This window comes from Pseudophryne corroboree, chromosome 6 (genome assembly GCF_028390025.1).
Source record: "Pseudophryne corroboree isolate aPseCor3 chromosome 6, aPseCor3.hap2, whole genome shotgun sequence".
NCBI classification, from domain to species: Eukaryota; Metazoa; Chordata; class Amphibia; order Anura; family Myobatrachidae; genus Pseudophryne; species Pseudophryne corroboree.
In genome coordinates this window covers 533,725,648-533,740,301 of record NC_086449.1, presented here as the reverse complement: position 1 = coordinate 533,740,301, position 14,654 = coordinate 533,725,648, and the positions used below count along the sequence as shown (strand labels likewise).

The window sequence follows — 14,654 nt, the reverse complement described above, 5'->3', positions numbered from 1 at the left end:
GCATTTACCCGACCGTTTTTCGGGTAACCGAAAAGATTTTTTTAATTTTAAAGAAGCTTGTAAGCTATATTTTCGTTTAAGGCCTAGTTCTTCTGGTACTGAATCTCAGCGGGTTGGGATTATTATGTCGTTACTCCAGGGGGATCCACAGACCTGGGCGTTTGGGTTAAAAGCTGAAGATCCTGCTTTGTTATCTGTAGACGCCTTTTTTAAATCATTAGGTTTGTTGTATGATGACCCAGATAGAGAGGCGTCAGCTGAGAGTCACCTGCGTGCTCTCAAACAAGGTAAAAATCCAGCAGAGGTGTATTGTACCGAATTTCGCCGTTGGTCGAACGACTGTGGCTGGAATGACCCGGCCCTGCGCAGTCAGTTTCGCCTCGGTTTATCTGAACTTATTAAAGACAGTCTCCTCCAGTACCCCGCTCCTGAGACTCTCGATAAACTCATGGAGCTTGCTATAAAAATAGATCGTTGTCTCCGAGAGCGGAGGGCTGAAAGAGGAACAACTGTTAGGCCTAGTCCTTGTGTTTATACCTTTTCAGAGGACGTCGAGGAGCCCATGCAGATGGGTCTCTCCCGGCTGTCCCCATAGGAAAGAACCAGAAGATTAAGTTCTGGTCTTTGTTTGTACTGTGGTGGTAAGGGACATATTGCTCGCAACTGCCCGAACAAGTCGGGAAACGCTCTGACCAAGTGAATTGTGAGGGGGTTCACTTTGGTCTGCAGCTTATCTCCTCAAATGACTCTCTCTTAGTCCCTGTTAAGATTTCCTTTGGCAGCCTCAGTTCATTGGTGTCGGCCTTTGTCGACAGTGGAGCTGCAGGATATTTTATGGATTTAACTTGGGCTAAGGTCTTGGGCATTCCACTGATACCGTTGGATAAACGTATCACCATGCACGGGTTAGATGGGGGTCCGCTTTCCAATGGGATAATTACTCACCGCACACCTCCAGTATTACTTACAGTAGGAGCCTTACATTCTGAAGATATAGAATTCTACCTTACACATTGTCCGGCAGTTCCTGTAGTTTTGGGTCACCCTTGGCTTGCCTTTCATAATCCCACCATTGACTGGCGGTCCGGGGAGATTTCTCAATGGGGTCCTTTTTGTGTTAAGGAATGTATTTCTTATCCAGTCCGGGTTGCAGCAGTCGTCCCAGAGCTTATTCCTGTGGAATATCAGGATTTTGCCGATGTGTTCTCCAAAGGCAATGCGGACATTCTGCCTCCCCATCGGTCCTACGATTGTGCAATTGAGTTAGTACCAGGTGCCACTTTGCCTAAGGGGAGATGATATGCCCTGTCCGGGCCAGAAACCACGGCCATGAATAATTACATTCATGAAAGCCTTAAGAAAGGTTTTATTAGGCCTTCAAAGTCTCCGTAAAGTGCAGGATTTTTCTTTGTTGAGAAAAAAAGATGGGTCACTTAGACCATGTATTGATTTTAGGGCTCTGAATAAGATCTCTGTGAAAAACACCTATCCTTTGCCATTAATTTCAGTGCTTTTTGATCAGTTACGCTCCGCCGTGATCTTTTCGAAAATTGATCTTAGGGGAGCTTACAACCTCATCCGAATAAAATCTGGGGATGAGTGGAAGACGGCTTTCAGCACTCAGTCGGGTCACTATGAATACCTGGTGATGCCGTTCGGCCTGTCAAATGCTCCGGCGGTTTTTCAAGACCTCATTAACGATGTTCTCCGTGACTTCCTTGGGATGTTCATGGTCGTTTATCTTGACGACATTTTGATATACTCTGAGTCTATGGAACAACATGTTACCCAGGTGCGTCTGGTTCTTCAAAAATTACGAGAGAATCATTTATATGCCAAGCTTGAGAAGTGTGATTTTCACATCACAGAGGTGTCTTTCTTGGGATACATTATTTCTCCCCAGGGATTTTTCATGGAACCGAAAAAACTCCAGGCCATCCTTAATTGGGCGCAACCCACTAATTTAAAAGCAATTCAGCGCTTTTTAGGGTTTGCTAATTATTATAGGTGGTTCATACAAACTTTTTCTCACCTGGTCGCTCCCATAGTAGCTTTGACTAAAAAAGGAGCGGATCCCTCCAATTGATCGCATGAAGCTGAATTAGCCTTCCGGGCCTTGAAGCAGGCCTTTGTCTCGGCTCCTGTCCTCAGACATCCTAATCCGGAGCTTCCATTTATTGTGGAGGTTGATGCCTCAGAGGTTGGAGTGGGGGCTATCCTTTCTCAGGAAGATCCGGAGTCTCAGGAGTTACATCCTTGTGCCTTCATGTCCAGGAAATTCTCCTCCGCTGAATCCAACTATGACATTGGTAATCGGGAATTACTGGCAGTAAAATGGGCTTTCGAGGAGTGGAGGCATTGGCTGGAGGGAGCTAGGCATACTATTACTGTTTTTACTGATCATAAGAACCTGCAATATATTGAATCAGCTAAACGGCTTAATGCTCGGCAGGCACGTTGGGCATTGTTTTTTACTCGTTTCAGGTTTATAATCACCTTCAGGCCTGGTTCCAAGAATACGAAAGCTGATGCTCTGTCACATTGCTTTCTTCCGGTTCACAATAGCAATCCTGTTACTACCCCCATAGTTCCATCTTCAGTCATCCGGGCAGGCCTCACACAGGATTTATTTACTCAGTTAAACCAGCTTCAACACCAAGCTCCTAGACTTACTCCTGCTGGTCGTCTTTTTGTCTCTGAATTTTTGAGAGGCACTGTTTTAACTGAGTTTCATGACAACAAAGTCTCGGGGCATCCGGGTATCACTAAGACCTTGGAGTTAGTCTCTCGCTCAGTGTGGTGGCCTAGTCTTTCTAAAGACGTTAAGGAATTCGTCCATTCCTGTCAGGTTTGTGCACAGCATAAGGTTCCTCGTTCGTTGCCTATCGGGCAACTCATGCCTTTAGCCGTTCCTCTCAGGCCGTGGTCTCATATTTCCATGGATTTCATGGTGGACCTTCCCCTTTCAGCCGGATTGCGAGTCATTTGGGTGGTAGTGGACCGTTTTAGTAAAATGGCTCATTTCATTGCTCTTCCCCGATTACCCTCTGCTCAAGGGTTGGCAGTTTTGTTCCTCCGCCATGTGTTCAGGCTCCATGGTTTGCCCACTGATGTTGTCTGCGATCGGGGTCCACAGTTCATCGCACGTTTCTGGAAACGTTTTTGTGTCTCATTGAAGATGAAACTGTCTTTAACATCGGGTTACCATCCACAGTCTAACGGGCAAACCGAACGAGTCAACCACTCATTAAAACAGTACTTACGTTTGTATTCGGCCAAACTCCAGAATGATTGGTCCGAGTTTCTTCCTTTGGCCGAATTTGCTTATAATAACTCGTGTCATTCCTCCACCAAGGAGTCCCCATTCTTTTCAGTCTTTGGTTTTCATCCTAGAGCCAACTTTTTTTTCCATCATTCTCCAGTTTCCTCGTTGACCTTAACCTCCCATCTCAGAGCAATTTGGAGAAAAGTGCACCTTGCCCTCAGAAAAACGGCCTTCCGAGAAAATAAATTTTCTGATAGGCTCCGACGTCCTTGCACTTTTAAGGTGGGAGATAAGGTATGGTTGTCAACTCGCAACATCAAGCTTCGACAACCCTCAGCTAGACTGGGACCCAAATTTATTGGACCGTTTCTTATCATTAAGAAGGTCAACCCAGTTGCCTTTCGGCTACGCTTGCCAAGATCTCTCAGAATTAGAAATACTTTCCACTGTTCCCTGTTGAAACAATATGTTTCTTCCAGCAGATTTCCTCGGAGGACCTCCCAGGGTAGATCTCCAGTGGATGTGCAGGGACAACAGGAGTTCTTGGTAGAGAAGGTTTTAGATTCTAAAGTGTCCCAAGGCCGGCTTTATTTTTTGATTCACTGGAAAGGCTATGGTCCGGAGGAAAGGTCTTGGGTCCTGGATAAGGATCTTCATGCCCCTAAACTCAAGAGATTATTCTTTCAGGAATTTCCTCAGAAACCTGGCTTTAGGGGTTCGTTGACCCCTCCTCAAGGGGGGGGGGTACTGTTAGGCGCCGCGGTCCGGGACTTCCTCCCGGCCCGGCGCCTAGCAACTAGGGACGCCGAGCGCGCTGAGCCGCCGGGTCCCTAGCAACGCTAGGACGCCGTGCGCGCTGAGCCGCCGGCTCCCTAGCAACGCTAGGACGCCGGGCGAGCCGAGCCGCCGGGACCCTAGCAACGGGGACACCACGAGCGGACCGCGTTCCCCGTTGCAGGGTTGATTAATTAACTGTGCACACATGTTTTCTGGTCGTGCAGCAGGGCAGCTGCACGACATTCATTGTAATCAGGCTCTGGACTCTGGAGGATTCCCTGCTAAATGCCTTCTCAGTGCCTCACACAGACGCCGGTGATAGTTTCCTGCATGCTGCTCATGTTGGTGAACGTCTGTTCCTGGTCTGCTGTGCCCGGTCGTTCCAGTCCTCTGAGTTCCTGAGTCTTGGTGTTTGTCATCTCATCCCAAGGAGTTCTCCTGGTCCTCATTTACCAGTGACAGTCTTTAGAGGATCTCGTTTGGTTTCGTGAGTGGCGGCTCTGCCGCGTGATGCGGCCTAGGCCGCTTAATATTGTGTTCTGGTTTTGGAGCATTTGCGGAGGTATCCGCTTCCACAGTCCTCTCCGGAACTCGGCGGTGCCGTGTAGGAGAGTGGACAAGTGGAGTATTTTGGTTGTTCTTTTCCCTGGCGGTAATCCGCGCATACTTTAGTTTTAGGTTTGTTAGTAGCCCCTGACCTTGTGACCTTGTTGTTTAGTTAGAGGGCCCCTTGTTATCACCCTGTCTCGGTTCACTCTTTGTTTCTCATTAAGACCTGAGGGGGCATCGGAGTTGGGCAGACGTAATCCGCCCTTCAAACGCGGCTGCCATGGGCCCAAGCAACCATAGTCTCGCAAGAGTGTACTGACAGCATGGGCGAGACAACGGAGATAGGGCGCCAGGGGCTATTCCCATTCCTTTCCCCTTTCCCAATATTACGTTCTGGTATTCAGGTCCTTTCATATAAGATCACCCCAGACCTGAGTATTAGAATCATAACAGGGAGAGAGGCTGCTGCAGAAGCAGTCAGTCTTCTCTATTCCTGTGTGATGTGCGGGCGATAAGCAGTTACACTCCCCCACGTTTGCCAGAACTGCCGCTACCCACCTACCCGTGCAGGTATGTACAGCCGCACATAAAGTGTAATTTTTAAGATTTCAAAAGGAGGGGGCTGACCACACCTACTCAAGTTGACCATGCCTCCTCCCAGTACAGAGGCACAAAATAGCTGTCAGCGCCCTTGGCAGAGGCACATGTGGGGAGGGGGCAAAGTCACATATGGTGGAGAAGGGTTGTCAAAGGGACAGATTTAGAAGGTAACATAGGAACAGATGGCAAAGATGCAGAGGCATAGATGGGTAAAGTGGAAGAGGCACAGATGGAGGTGGGAGGCAGTGACACAGATGAAGAAGATGGCACTGGCTGAGGCACAGATGGAAGAGGGTTGAGGCACAGCAGGGGAATGTCTGCCCCTCACTTGGAGGGGCCTAGCATATAGGGTTGCAGAGGCAAACATGGCGAAGTGGGGGGGGGAGAGGCACAGCTTAGGAGCTTCTGAGTTGCCTCTGTCTAGGCTGGCCAGTGGAAGTAGGGGGTTGAGGAGAAGCAATTATTTGATTAGCCCTGACCCTCCAATTTAAAATCTGTTCAGCGTTTTTTGGGTTTCGCACAGGAGAATTGGGGGCCAGGCAACATACGTATGAGAGGAGGCTGAGGACTTCGAACTGAAGCATTCTGAGAGAGGAAGTTCCCGGGCACTCAACGGCCATGCCCCATTTAAACTTGGCTCTACAGCTCCAATGATCAAGCCTAATAAAGGGCCAAGCTGTGGCTGATGATCCCAGCCCCAAACTGCTGTTACTCACAGGCAGGCTGGCTCCAGTGCGCACATGCAAGATCTTGCAAGCCTCAAAAGGTCTCACTTGCAGCCTGTAGAGGACAGCTGCCGCAGCTAGGGACAAGTGTGGTCCCTGCTGGGGTGAATAGGCAATGACACCTGCAGCTGTCGAAATCGATAGCTGCAGTTGATGGAACGATCAGTGCCATTGACCATTCATACATTGCCGCACACATTGGCGAGCTATCTTGAAGATAGCAGCGCCGATATTGACAGGGGCGCAGGGGCGGATTGGGGTCGAACACCAGCCTAAGAAATTTATGGAAGCAGCCCTAATGGGGGCGGAGTCTGTTGAGGGGGAGGGGTCTGTCAAGAGGGCATGGTCACTCCTCAGAGGTCCTGATTCTGAGATAGATACAGTACTTTGGGCATTCTCTCAATCAGCTTCATGAGGTAGTCTCCTGGAATTTGTTTTCCAACAGTCTTGAAGGAGTTCCAAGAGGTGCTGAGCACTTGGCTGCTTTTCCTTCTCTGCGGTCCAACTCATCCCAAACCAGCTCAATTGGGTTTAGGTCGGGTGATTGTGGAGGCCAGATCATCTGATGCAGCATTCCATCACTTTCCTTCTTGGTCAAGTAGCCCTTACATAGTCTGGAGGTGTGTTTGGGGTCATTGTCTTGTTGAAAAACAAATGATGGTCCCAGAAAGCGCAAACCGGATGGGATGGCATGGTGCTGCAGAATGCTGTGGCAGCCATGCTGGTTAAGTGTTCCTTGAATTTTGAATAACTCACCAACAAAGAACCCCCAAACCATCACACCTCCTCCTCCATGCTTCACAGTGGAAACCACACATGCAGAAACCATCCGCTCACCTTCTCTGCATCTCACAAAGACACGGCGGTTGGAACCAAAAATCTCAAATTTGGACTCGTCAGACCAAAGTACAGATTTCCACTGGTCTAATGTCCATTCCTTGTGTTTCTTGGCCCAAACAATTCTCTTCTTCTTCTTGTTCATCCTCGGTAGTGGCTTCTTCACAGCAATTCGACCATAAAGGCCTTATTCACGCAGTCTCCTCTGAACAGTTGATGTTGAGATTTGTCTGCTACTTGAACTCTGTGAAGAATTTATGTGGGCTCTAATCTGAGGTGCTGTTAAGTAGCGGTTTCTGAGGCTGGTAACTTTAATGAATTTATCATCTACAGCAAAGGTTACTCTTGGTCTTCCTTTCCTGGGGCAGTCATCATGACCCAGTTTCAGCATAGCGTTTGATGGTTTTTGCAACTGCACTTGAGGATACATTCAAAGTTCTTGAAATGTTCCATATCGACTGACCTTCATGTCTTTGCTAACTTGAGTGGTTCGTGCCATAATATGGATTATAACAGTAGTCAAATAGGGGTGTCCACTGTGTACTAACCCTACCTCTGCACAACACAACTGATGGTCTCAAACACATTAAGAAGGCAAGTAATTCCACAGATTGACTCTTGACAAGGCACACTGTTAATTCAAAACCATTCCAGGAGACTATCTCAAGAAGCTGATTGAGAGAATGCCAAGAGTGTGCAAAGCTGTCATCAAAGCAAAAGGGGGCTACTTTGAGGAATCTAAATTATAACACATATTTTGTTTTGTTTAACACTTTTTTGTTTACAACATAATTCTATATGTGTTCTTTCATAGTTTTGATGTCTTAAGTATTAATCTACAATGTAGAAAATAATTAAAATAAATAAAAACCATTGAATGAGAAGGTGTGTCCAAACTTTTGACTGGTACTGTACATAGCCACCGCATTACATAAATAGGCCCATCATCATGGACAGACATTGGGCAGCTATAGGGCTGAAGGACTTTGCATTAGAGATTGTCCCAGTACTAGCTGTGAGTGCAGCCTGATCAGCTGGCATCCTGAGAACAAGGTACATCCTGCTCCTGTCCAGTCCCCAAACCATACACTGTGACCCCAACCCTTACTCCATCATGATAATGGAAATAATGTAATTAAAAATAACCTCTCTGCTGGTTCCCCTTCAGTGCTCATTTGCCGCTCTGGTCAGTTCAGTGAGAGTGCGGGAGCTAGGGTGGCGGCGGGTGTAGTGAACCCAGATTCGACCATCGCTATGCTGCTGCTCCTGGGCCGGGCTCGTTGAAGAAACCTTTGGCCGGGGCCAGAGAGAGGATGCTGCTGGGCTGGTTAACTTTCTCCAGGTCCCTCCTATGGTAGAAAAGCTTCACCACTTCTCACGGCTAGCGGCACCTGGAAGTGCCCGCTAGCCTAACTTCCGGATTGTGTTTCAATGAACCGCAAGTACTGGAAGCAGTGTGAGCCAGCCCAGCCTGAGTGTGAATGGGCCTGGCTGAGGGGGGTATGAGACCGGCCCATCGGAATCTGTCCTGGTGGCCAAATCCGCCCCTACAGGGGCGCATAGCATTCATAGCATGTCATATTTTTTATTTTGGCCTCAGCTCTAGTAAAATTGTATTATATACTACTGCTATAGTGGTCTTTATTAGACCCGCAACTAGAATAATATAAGAACATTTGAAAATGATAGTGCGTTAGAAAGATTTTGTAAATAATGATAGACCAAATTCTTGTAATCTTAATATTTGCTTTAAATCTATATTTAACCAAAACTATATACAGTATGTGCTACGTCTGGCCCAGGGTTTGGGAATGCTTTCATTATTAATACTATTTCTTCTTTCTAGGTTTTGCTGAATTTCAAATAGACAAAGAAGTTGTGACACTGGACACACTGGGAACTATTCCATTCTTTGACTACAAACATTTTGCATTGAACACTTTATTTCCAGAGGTAAATCTGTATATTATTTCTACTTGCTAATGCTGTGACATAATGCTGCGGCAGATTGGCCATAGGGCTCACCAGGAAGAATCCTGATAGGCTGACGTGCCTGTGGGGCCTGTTTTGTGTGTCTTGTGGCCCCACCGCTCTCATTACACTGTATTGTCCCCATTCATTCTGTTATTCCATCCCTGCAGTACAGCAATTCTGCCATCCAGTGATGCTGCCATGGCTACATGGTATGTTATACCTCTTGTGCTGCCCATGTCAGGCCACTTCTACAACATTTTAAAGGGCCACTTTTAGTTCCCAATCCTCCCCTGGAATCAAACACAACTGCAGCAAAGATTCAAGAAAGGCCGCATCTCATTGGCCCTGGTTGTGAGTAGGGTCGTAACAAGGGTGGTGCAGACAGTGCACGTCACATAGCACATATGCCCCGTGGGCAAAACCGGTTGCATCGACCGGTTTTGCCCTTTGAGTGTGTGCGCCACTGCCAGCTGCTGTGTACCACCTGCTACAATGTATAATAGTAGCGGTTTGTTCAGCTCCTTCTTTGCCGGGCGCACCACTACCATTACATGTTGCAGAGGTCAGCACTCCGGCAAAGTGTCTGCAGCTATTCAAATAGTGGTCCATTGTAAGCCCCCGACTAGTCCCAAGGCAGCATTTAATGCAGATTACTACTCGCACCCACCCAGAGGCGGAACTACCGGCAGTGCAGGCAGTGCACTGCACTGGGGCCCGCCTCTGTCCAGGGGCCCAAGCATGTAATGAGTCAAACTGACTCATTACATGCCGCTGTGCGCTGCGGGCAACCGCTGCCCGCAGCGCACAGCCGCCCGGCGAAGAGAGGAGAGGAGAGGAGCAGCGGTACTACAGACGGGGGAAGGAGGAGGAGGGAGGCTGAGAAGGGAGCCGCAGCAGCGCTTTGTTACTGGTGGAGGCGCTGCTGCTGCTGCCCCTCTGCTTCCCTATAGGCTGTCTTCCGAGAACAGCCTATAGGGAAGCAGAGGGGCAGCAGCAGCAGCGCCTCCACCAGTAACACAGCGCTGCTGCGGCTCCCTTCTCAGCCTCCCTCCTCCTCCTTCTCCTAGCCCGGGAATCGTCTCTGACGCTGCACCGAGGAGCCTGAGCCAGCGGAGAGGGTAAGTATAATTCTTCTATAATTCTTCTTTCTTTCTTTCTTTCTTTCTTTCTTTCTTTCTTTCTTTCTTTCTTTCTTTCTTTCTTTCCTTCTTTCCTTCTTTCTTTCCTTCTTTCTTGTGCCTGCCTGCCGCAATGTGTAAAAATGGGGGACTACCTGCCGCACTGTGTAAAAATGGGGGACTACCTGCTGCACTGTGTAAAAAGGGGGGACTACATGCCGCAATGTGTAAAAAGGGGGGCATACCTGCCGCAATGTGTAAAAAGGGGGGACTGCCTGCAGCAATGTGTAAAAAGGGGGGACTGCCTGCAGCAATGTGTAAAAAGGGGGGATTGCCTGCCGCAATGTGTAAAAAGGGGGGACTGCCTGCCGCAATGTGTAAAAAGGGGGGACTGCCTGCCGCAATGTGTAAAAAGGGGAATCTGCCTGCCGTAATGTGTAAAAAAGGGGGACTGCCTGACGCTATGTGTAAAACGGGGACTGCCTGACGCTATGTGTAAAAATGGGGAATCTGCCTGCTGCTGTGTGTAAAAATGGGGAATCTGCCTGCCGTAATGTGTAAAAATGGGGACGCTGTCTGCCGTAATGTGTAACAAGGGCACGCTGTCTGCCGTAATGTGTAACAAGGGCACGCGGTCTGCCGTAATGTGTAACAAGGGCACGCTGTCTGCCGTAATGTGTAAAAAGGGCACGCTGTCTGCCGCTATGTGCAACAAGGGCACGCTGTCTGCTGTAATGTGTAAAAAGGGCACGCTGTCTGCCGTAATGTGTAACAAGGGCACGCTGTCTGCTGTAATGTGTAACAAGGGCACGCGGTCTGCCGTTATGTGTAAAAAGGGCACGCTGTCTGCTGTAATGTGTAAAAAGAGGAATCTGTTCGCTGTAAGGTGTAAAAGGGTCTCTACCTGGTGTAGTGGTGCTACTGTGCGGCGTAATTTGAATAATGGAGACTACTGTGTTGGTATTATTTTGTGGCCACACCCCTTCCCCACGAAGCCACGCCACTATGTATTTTTGCGCGCGCCTACGGCGCGCACTGCCCCTGGGGTGGACTTGGATGGGGGGGGGGCCCAAAGCATTTTGTCGCACCTGGGCCCACCGCTTGCTTGTTCCGCCACTGCACCCACCATATTTCTGCTCCCCAACCTGAGTCCATGCAGTGTTTTTACTTTGCGCATATTACTACAGAAACAATAAATATGCATTATGTTAACATCTGTTAATGTATAGTAATTGCACTATAAATGTTTTCTTTTAGTCTGATGGAAGCAGACAAGATTTATGTGAAAAACTATGTGAAAACACCCCTTCTGTAAGTATAGACCCTTGCAGTTTCATACATCCCAACATCAGAAAAATGTGCTTTTTAAGTTTTGAAAATGATTGGCAGCCTCCAACCCCCCTTTCCTTCCCCTTTGATGCTGCACAGTATTAAAATGGCATCCAACAGTGGGATGTACCTACCAGCTGTACATGAATCAGGACAAAGGGGGTAATTCAGATCTGATCGCAGCAGCAAATTTGTTAGCTAATGGGCAAAACCATGTGCACTGCAGGTGGGGCAGATACAACACGTGCAAAGAGATTTAGATTTGGGTGGGTTATATTGTTTCTGTGCAGGGTAAATACTGGCTGCTTTATTTTTACACTGCAATTTAGATTTCAGTGTGAACACACCCCTCCCAAATCTAACTCTATCTGCACATGTTATATCTGCCCCCCCCCTCCCCCCCTGCAGTGCACATGGTTTTTCCCAATGGCTAACAAATTTGCTGCTGCGATCAGATCTGAATTAGGCCCAAAGTCCTGATGCAGGATAGTGGGACAGTCTCCTCAGATCAAATTTGTCACACCTAAACCTGGACAGCTGGGAGACATGCTGTTTACAGGACCACTATAAATACTGCACAAGATGACATACAAAAGATATACTAGCTGGCCATACACCGTAAGATTAAATGTCTAACCATCTAACTAGTTGGCTGGTTGGATAGAAAATCTGGTAATGTACGGGAGCAAATGACAATAGTAGAGAGAGCCCCACTTTCTGTCAAACTCAATCTGACAGGTCGACGCCCCCAGTTATGCAAACCAAGTCCTAACCACACCCCTAACCACTCCTCCAACACTCCCACTTTTCCTCCCCTTCTGATGTTGTTTTATATGAAATAAGCTTACAAAAGGAGATATAAGCGTCGTTTAATCATTGAAAAGCCTCCTGTTTATTAACTGTTAGATGTTGCAGCAATGTATATAATTTCCAATGCTGAAATAAGCTTACAAATTAGTTATTAGCTTTGTTTAATCATTGAAAAGCCTCCTGTGTATTAACTCTTAGCTGTTACATCGTCTTATATAATTTCCATTTGATTTGTGTGTTGTTAAAGCTTAGTTGCGCCAGTAAATGTTATTTTCAGTTGATTTATAAAATAAGCGTGCAAGCTATGAGTATTAAACCTGAATAAAGCGGTGTTTAAATGTTGATTAAACGTATCTAGCATTATTTTTTGCATACATAGTGATATCAAACAAGATGTCTGGGATTCTGTGACATACTGTATTGATCAGTATACACAGACAAGGCCGTTTGCTTTAATAAAGATTTGACATTGAGACTAGTAAACCATTATTGACCAGTACACACAGAATAGTCATTTTGTTTTAATCACAGAGAAGTAATACTTTATTGATCAGTACACATAGACAAACCTGTTTGCTTTAATTAGGAGTTGACATTGAGAACTAGGTAGTCCTTATATTTGTTTATAGTTACAGTTATTTGACTGAGCCACGCAAACAGACAAGAAAGCTGCAGGGTAATTAAGTTCTGTTACTAGGGATATGATAATTTGTAAGGCTGAGGAATTTGCTAGTGACCGAAGGTTGAACTATTAGGGTAAGCAGACATGACCAGACTTGTTTGGTTCAATAATTAAGGTCTATCAAGAGTGCTATGAGAATTCAATTTGTAATTGATGTTCAGACATGTTTTCTATATGTCTATATATATATGTCTATATATATATATTAGATATATCAGTTTATCAACTATGCATATTATATTGTTACACTGCTGATATGTATCTTAAAGGTCTGAGTATGTGATAAAATTGTTACTGTTCCCTTGATATTTTAGAATATAAGGCATGTCCAGACCTGTATATTAACGAAAAAAAGAATTACACCAAATACCACATATTACTATGTATTACAACGTATATATCGCTGCATACATATCATATATAACTGTGTATTAAACCGTTTATATCACTGCATACCATAGATTACTGTATATTACACCGTATATATCGCTGCATACATGCCATATGTCACTGTGTATTAAACAATGTATATCGCTGCATACAGACCATATATTACTGTGTATTACAGCTTGTATAGCACTGTATACATACCACATATTACTGTGTATTACAACGTGTATATCGCTGCATGCATACCACATATTACTGTGTCTAAAACCGTTTATATAGCTGTGCACCATATATTACTGTATATTACATCGTGACATGTCCAGACATGTATATTAACGAAAAAAGATTCACACCATTTATATCTTTGTATACATACCATATATAGATGGGTATTAAACCGTTTATATCGATGCATACCATAGATTACTGTATATTACAGCGTGACATGTCCAAACCTGTATATCAACGGGGGAAAAAAAGATTTACACCAAATACCACATATTACTGTGTGTTACAACGTATATATCGCTGCATACATAACATATATAACTGTGTATTAAACCATTTATATTGATGCATACCATAGATTACTGTATATTACAGCGTGACATGTCCAAACCTGTATATTAACGGGAAAAAAAATATTTACACCAAATACCACATATTACAACGTATATATCGCTGCATACATACCATATATAACTGTGTATTAAACCGTTTATATCGATGCATACCATAGATTACTGTATATTACACCGTATATATCGCTGCATACATGCCATATGTTGCTGTGCATTAAACAGTGTATATCGCTGCATACAGACCATATATTACTGTGTATTACAACGTGTATAGCACTGTATACATACCACATATTACTGTGTATTACAACGTGTATATCGTTGCATGCATACCACATATTACTGTGTGTTAAACCGTTTATATAGCTGGACACCATATATTACTGTATATTACATTGTGACATGTCCAGACCTGTATATTAATGAAAAAATATTTACACCAAATACCACATATTACTGTGTATTACAACGTATATATTGCTGCATACCATAGATTACTGTATATTACACCGTATATATCACTGCATACATGCCATATGTTACTGTGTATTAAACAGTGTATATCACTGCATACAGACCATATAGTACTGTGTATTACAGCATGTATAGCACTGTATACATACCACATATTACTGTGTATTACAACGTGTACATCGCTGCATGCATATCACATATTACTGTGTATTACAAAGTGTATATCGCTGCATACATACCACATATTACTGTGTATTACAACGTGTATAAAAATGCTTACACCAAAAATGTTGTCAGGCTGTGCTTAGTCAATCGGTAATACGTTGGCAGTCGTTTACTCTAACTCCATATCCCTAGCGCACTGTTACTCGCTTACCTCCTGTTCCCTGCGCTGTTTGCGCTTTCTCAAACTGGTTAATATTGTTACAAACTGTTACACCTTTACATGCCGGAATAACTGTGAGATTTTGTATGTTACACAGTTTTAATTCGTGTTTTTTTACAGACATTTAAATTTAAAACATGTTTCAAACGTAGCCGATT

The 14,654-nt window shown here is 45.3% G+C and overlaps 1 protein-coding gene across 1 annotated transcript in view; it reads left to right on the top strand.

Annotated features, from left to right (window-relative positions):
* PLXNC1 (plexin C1) overlaps positions 1 to 14,654 on the top strand; it is a 241,814-nt gene that overhangs the window by 113,300 nt on the left and 113,860 nt on the right. The window contains exons 17-18 of the mRNA XM_063927616.1: positions 8,600 to 8,706; positions 11,103 to 11,156. Of these exons, the coding sequence (XP_063783686.1) occupies positions 8,600 to 8,706; positions 11,103 to 11,156 (161 nt within the window). The remainder of the gene's footprint in view (positions 1 to 8,599; positions 8,707 to 11,102; positions 11,157 to 14,654) is intronic.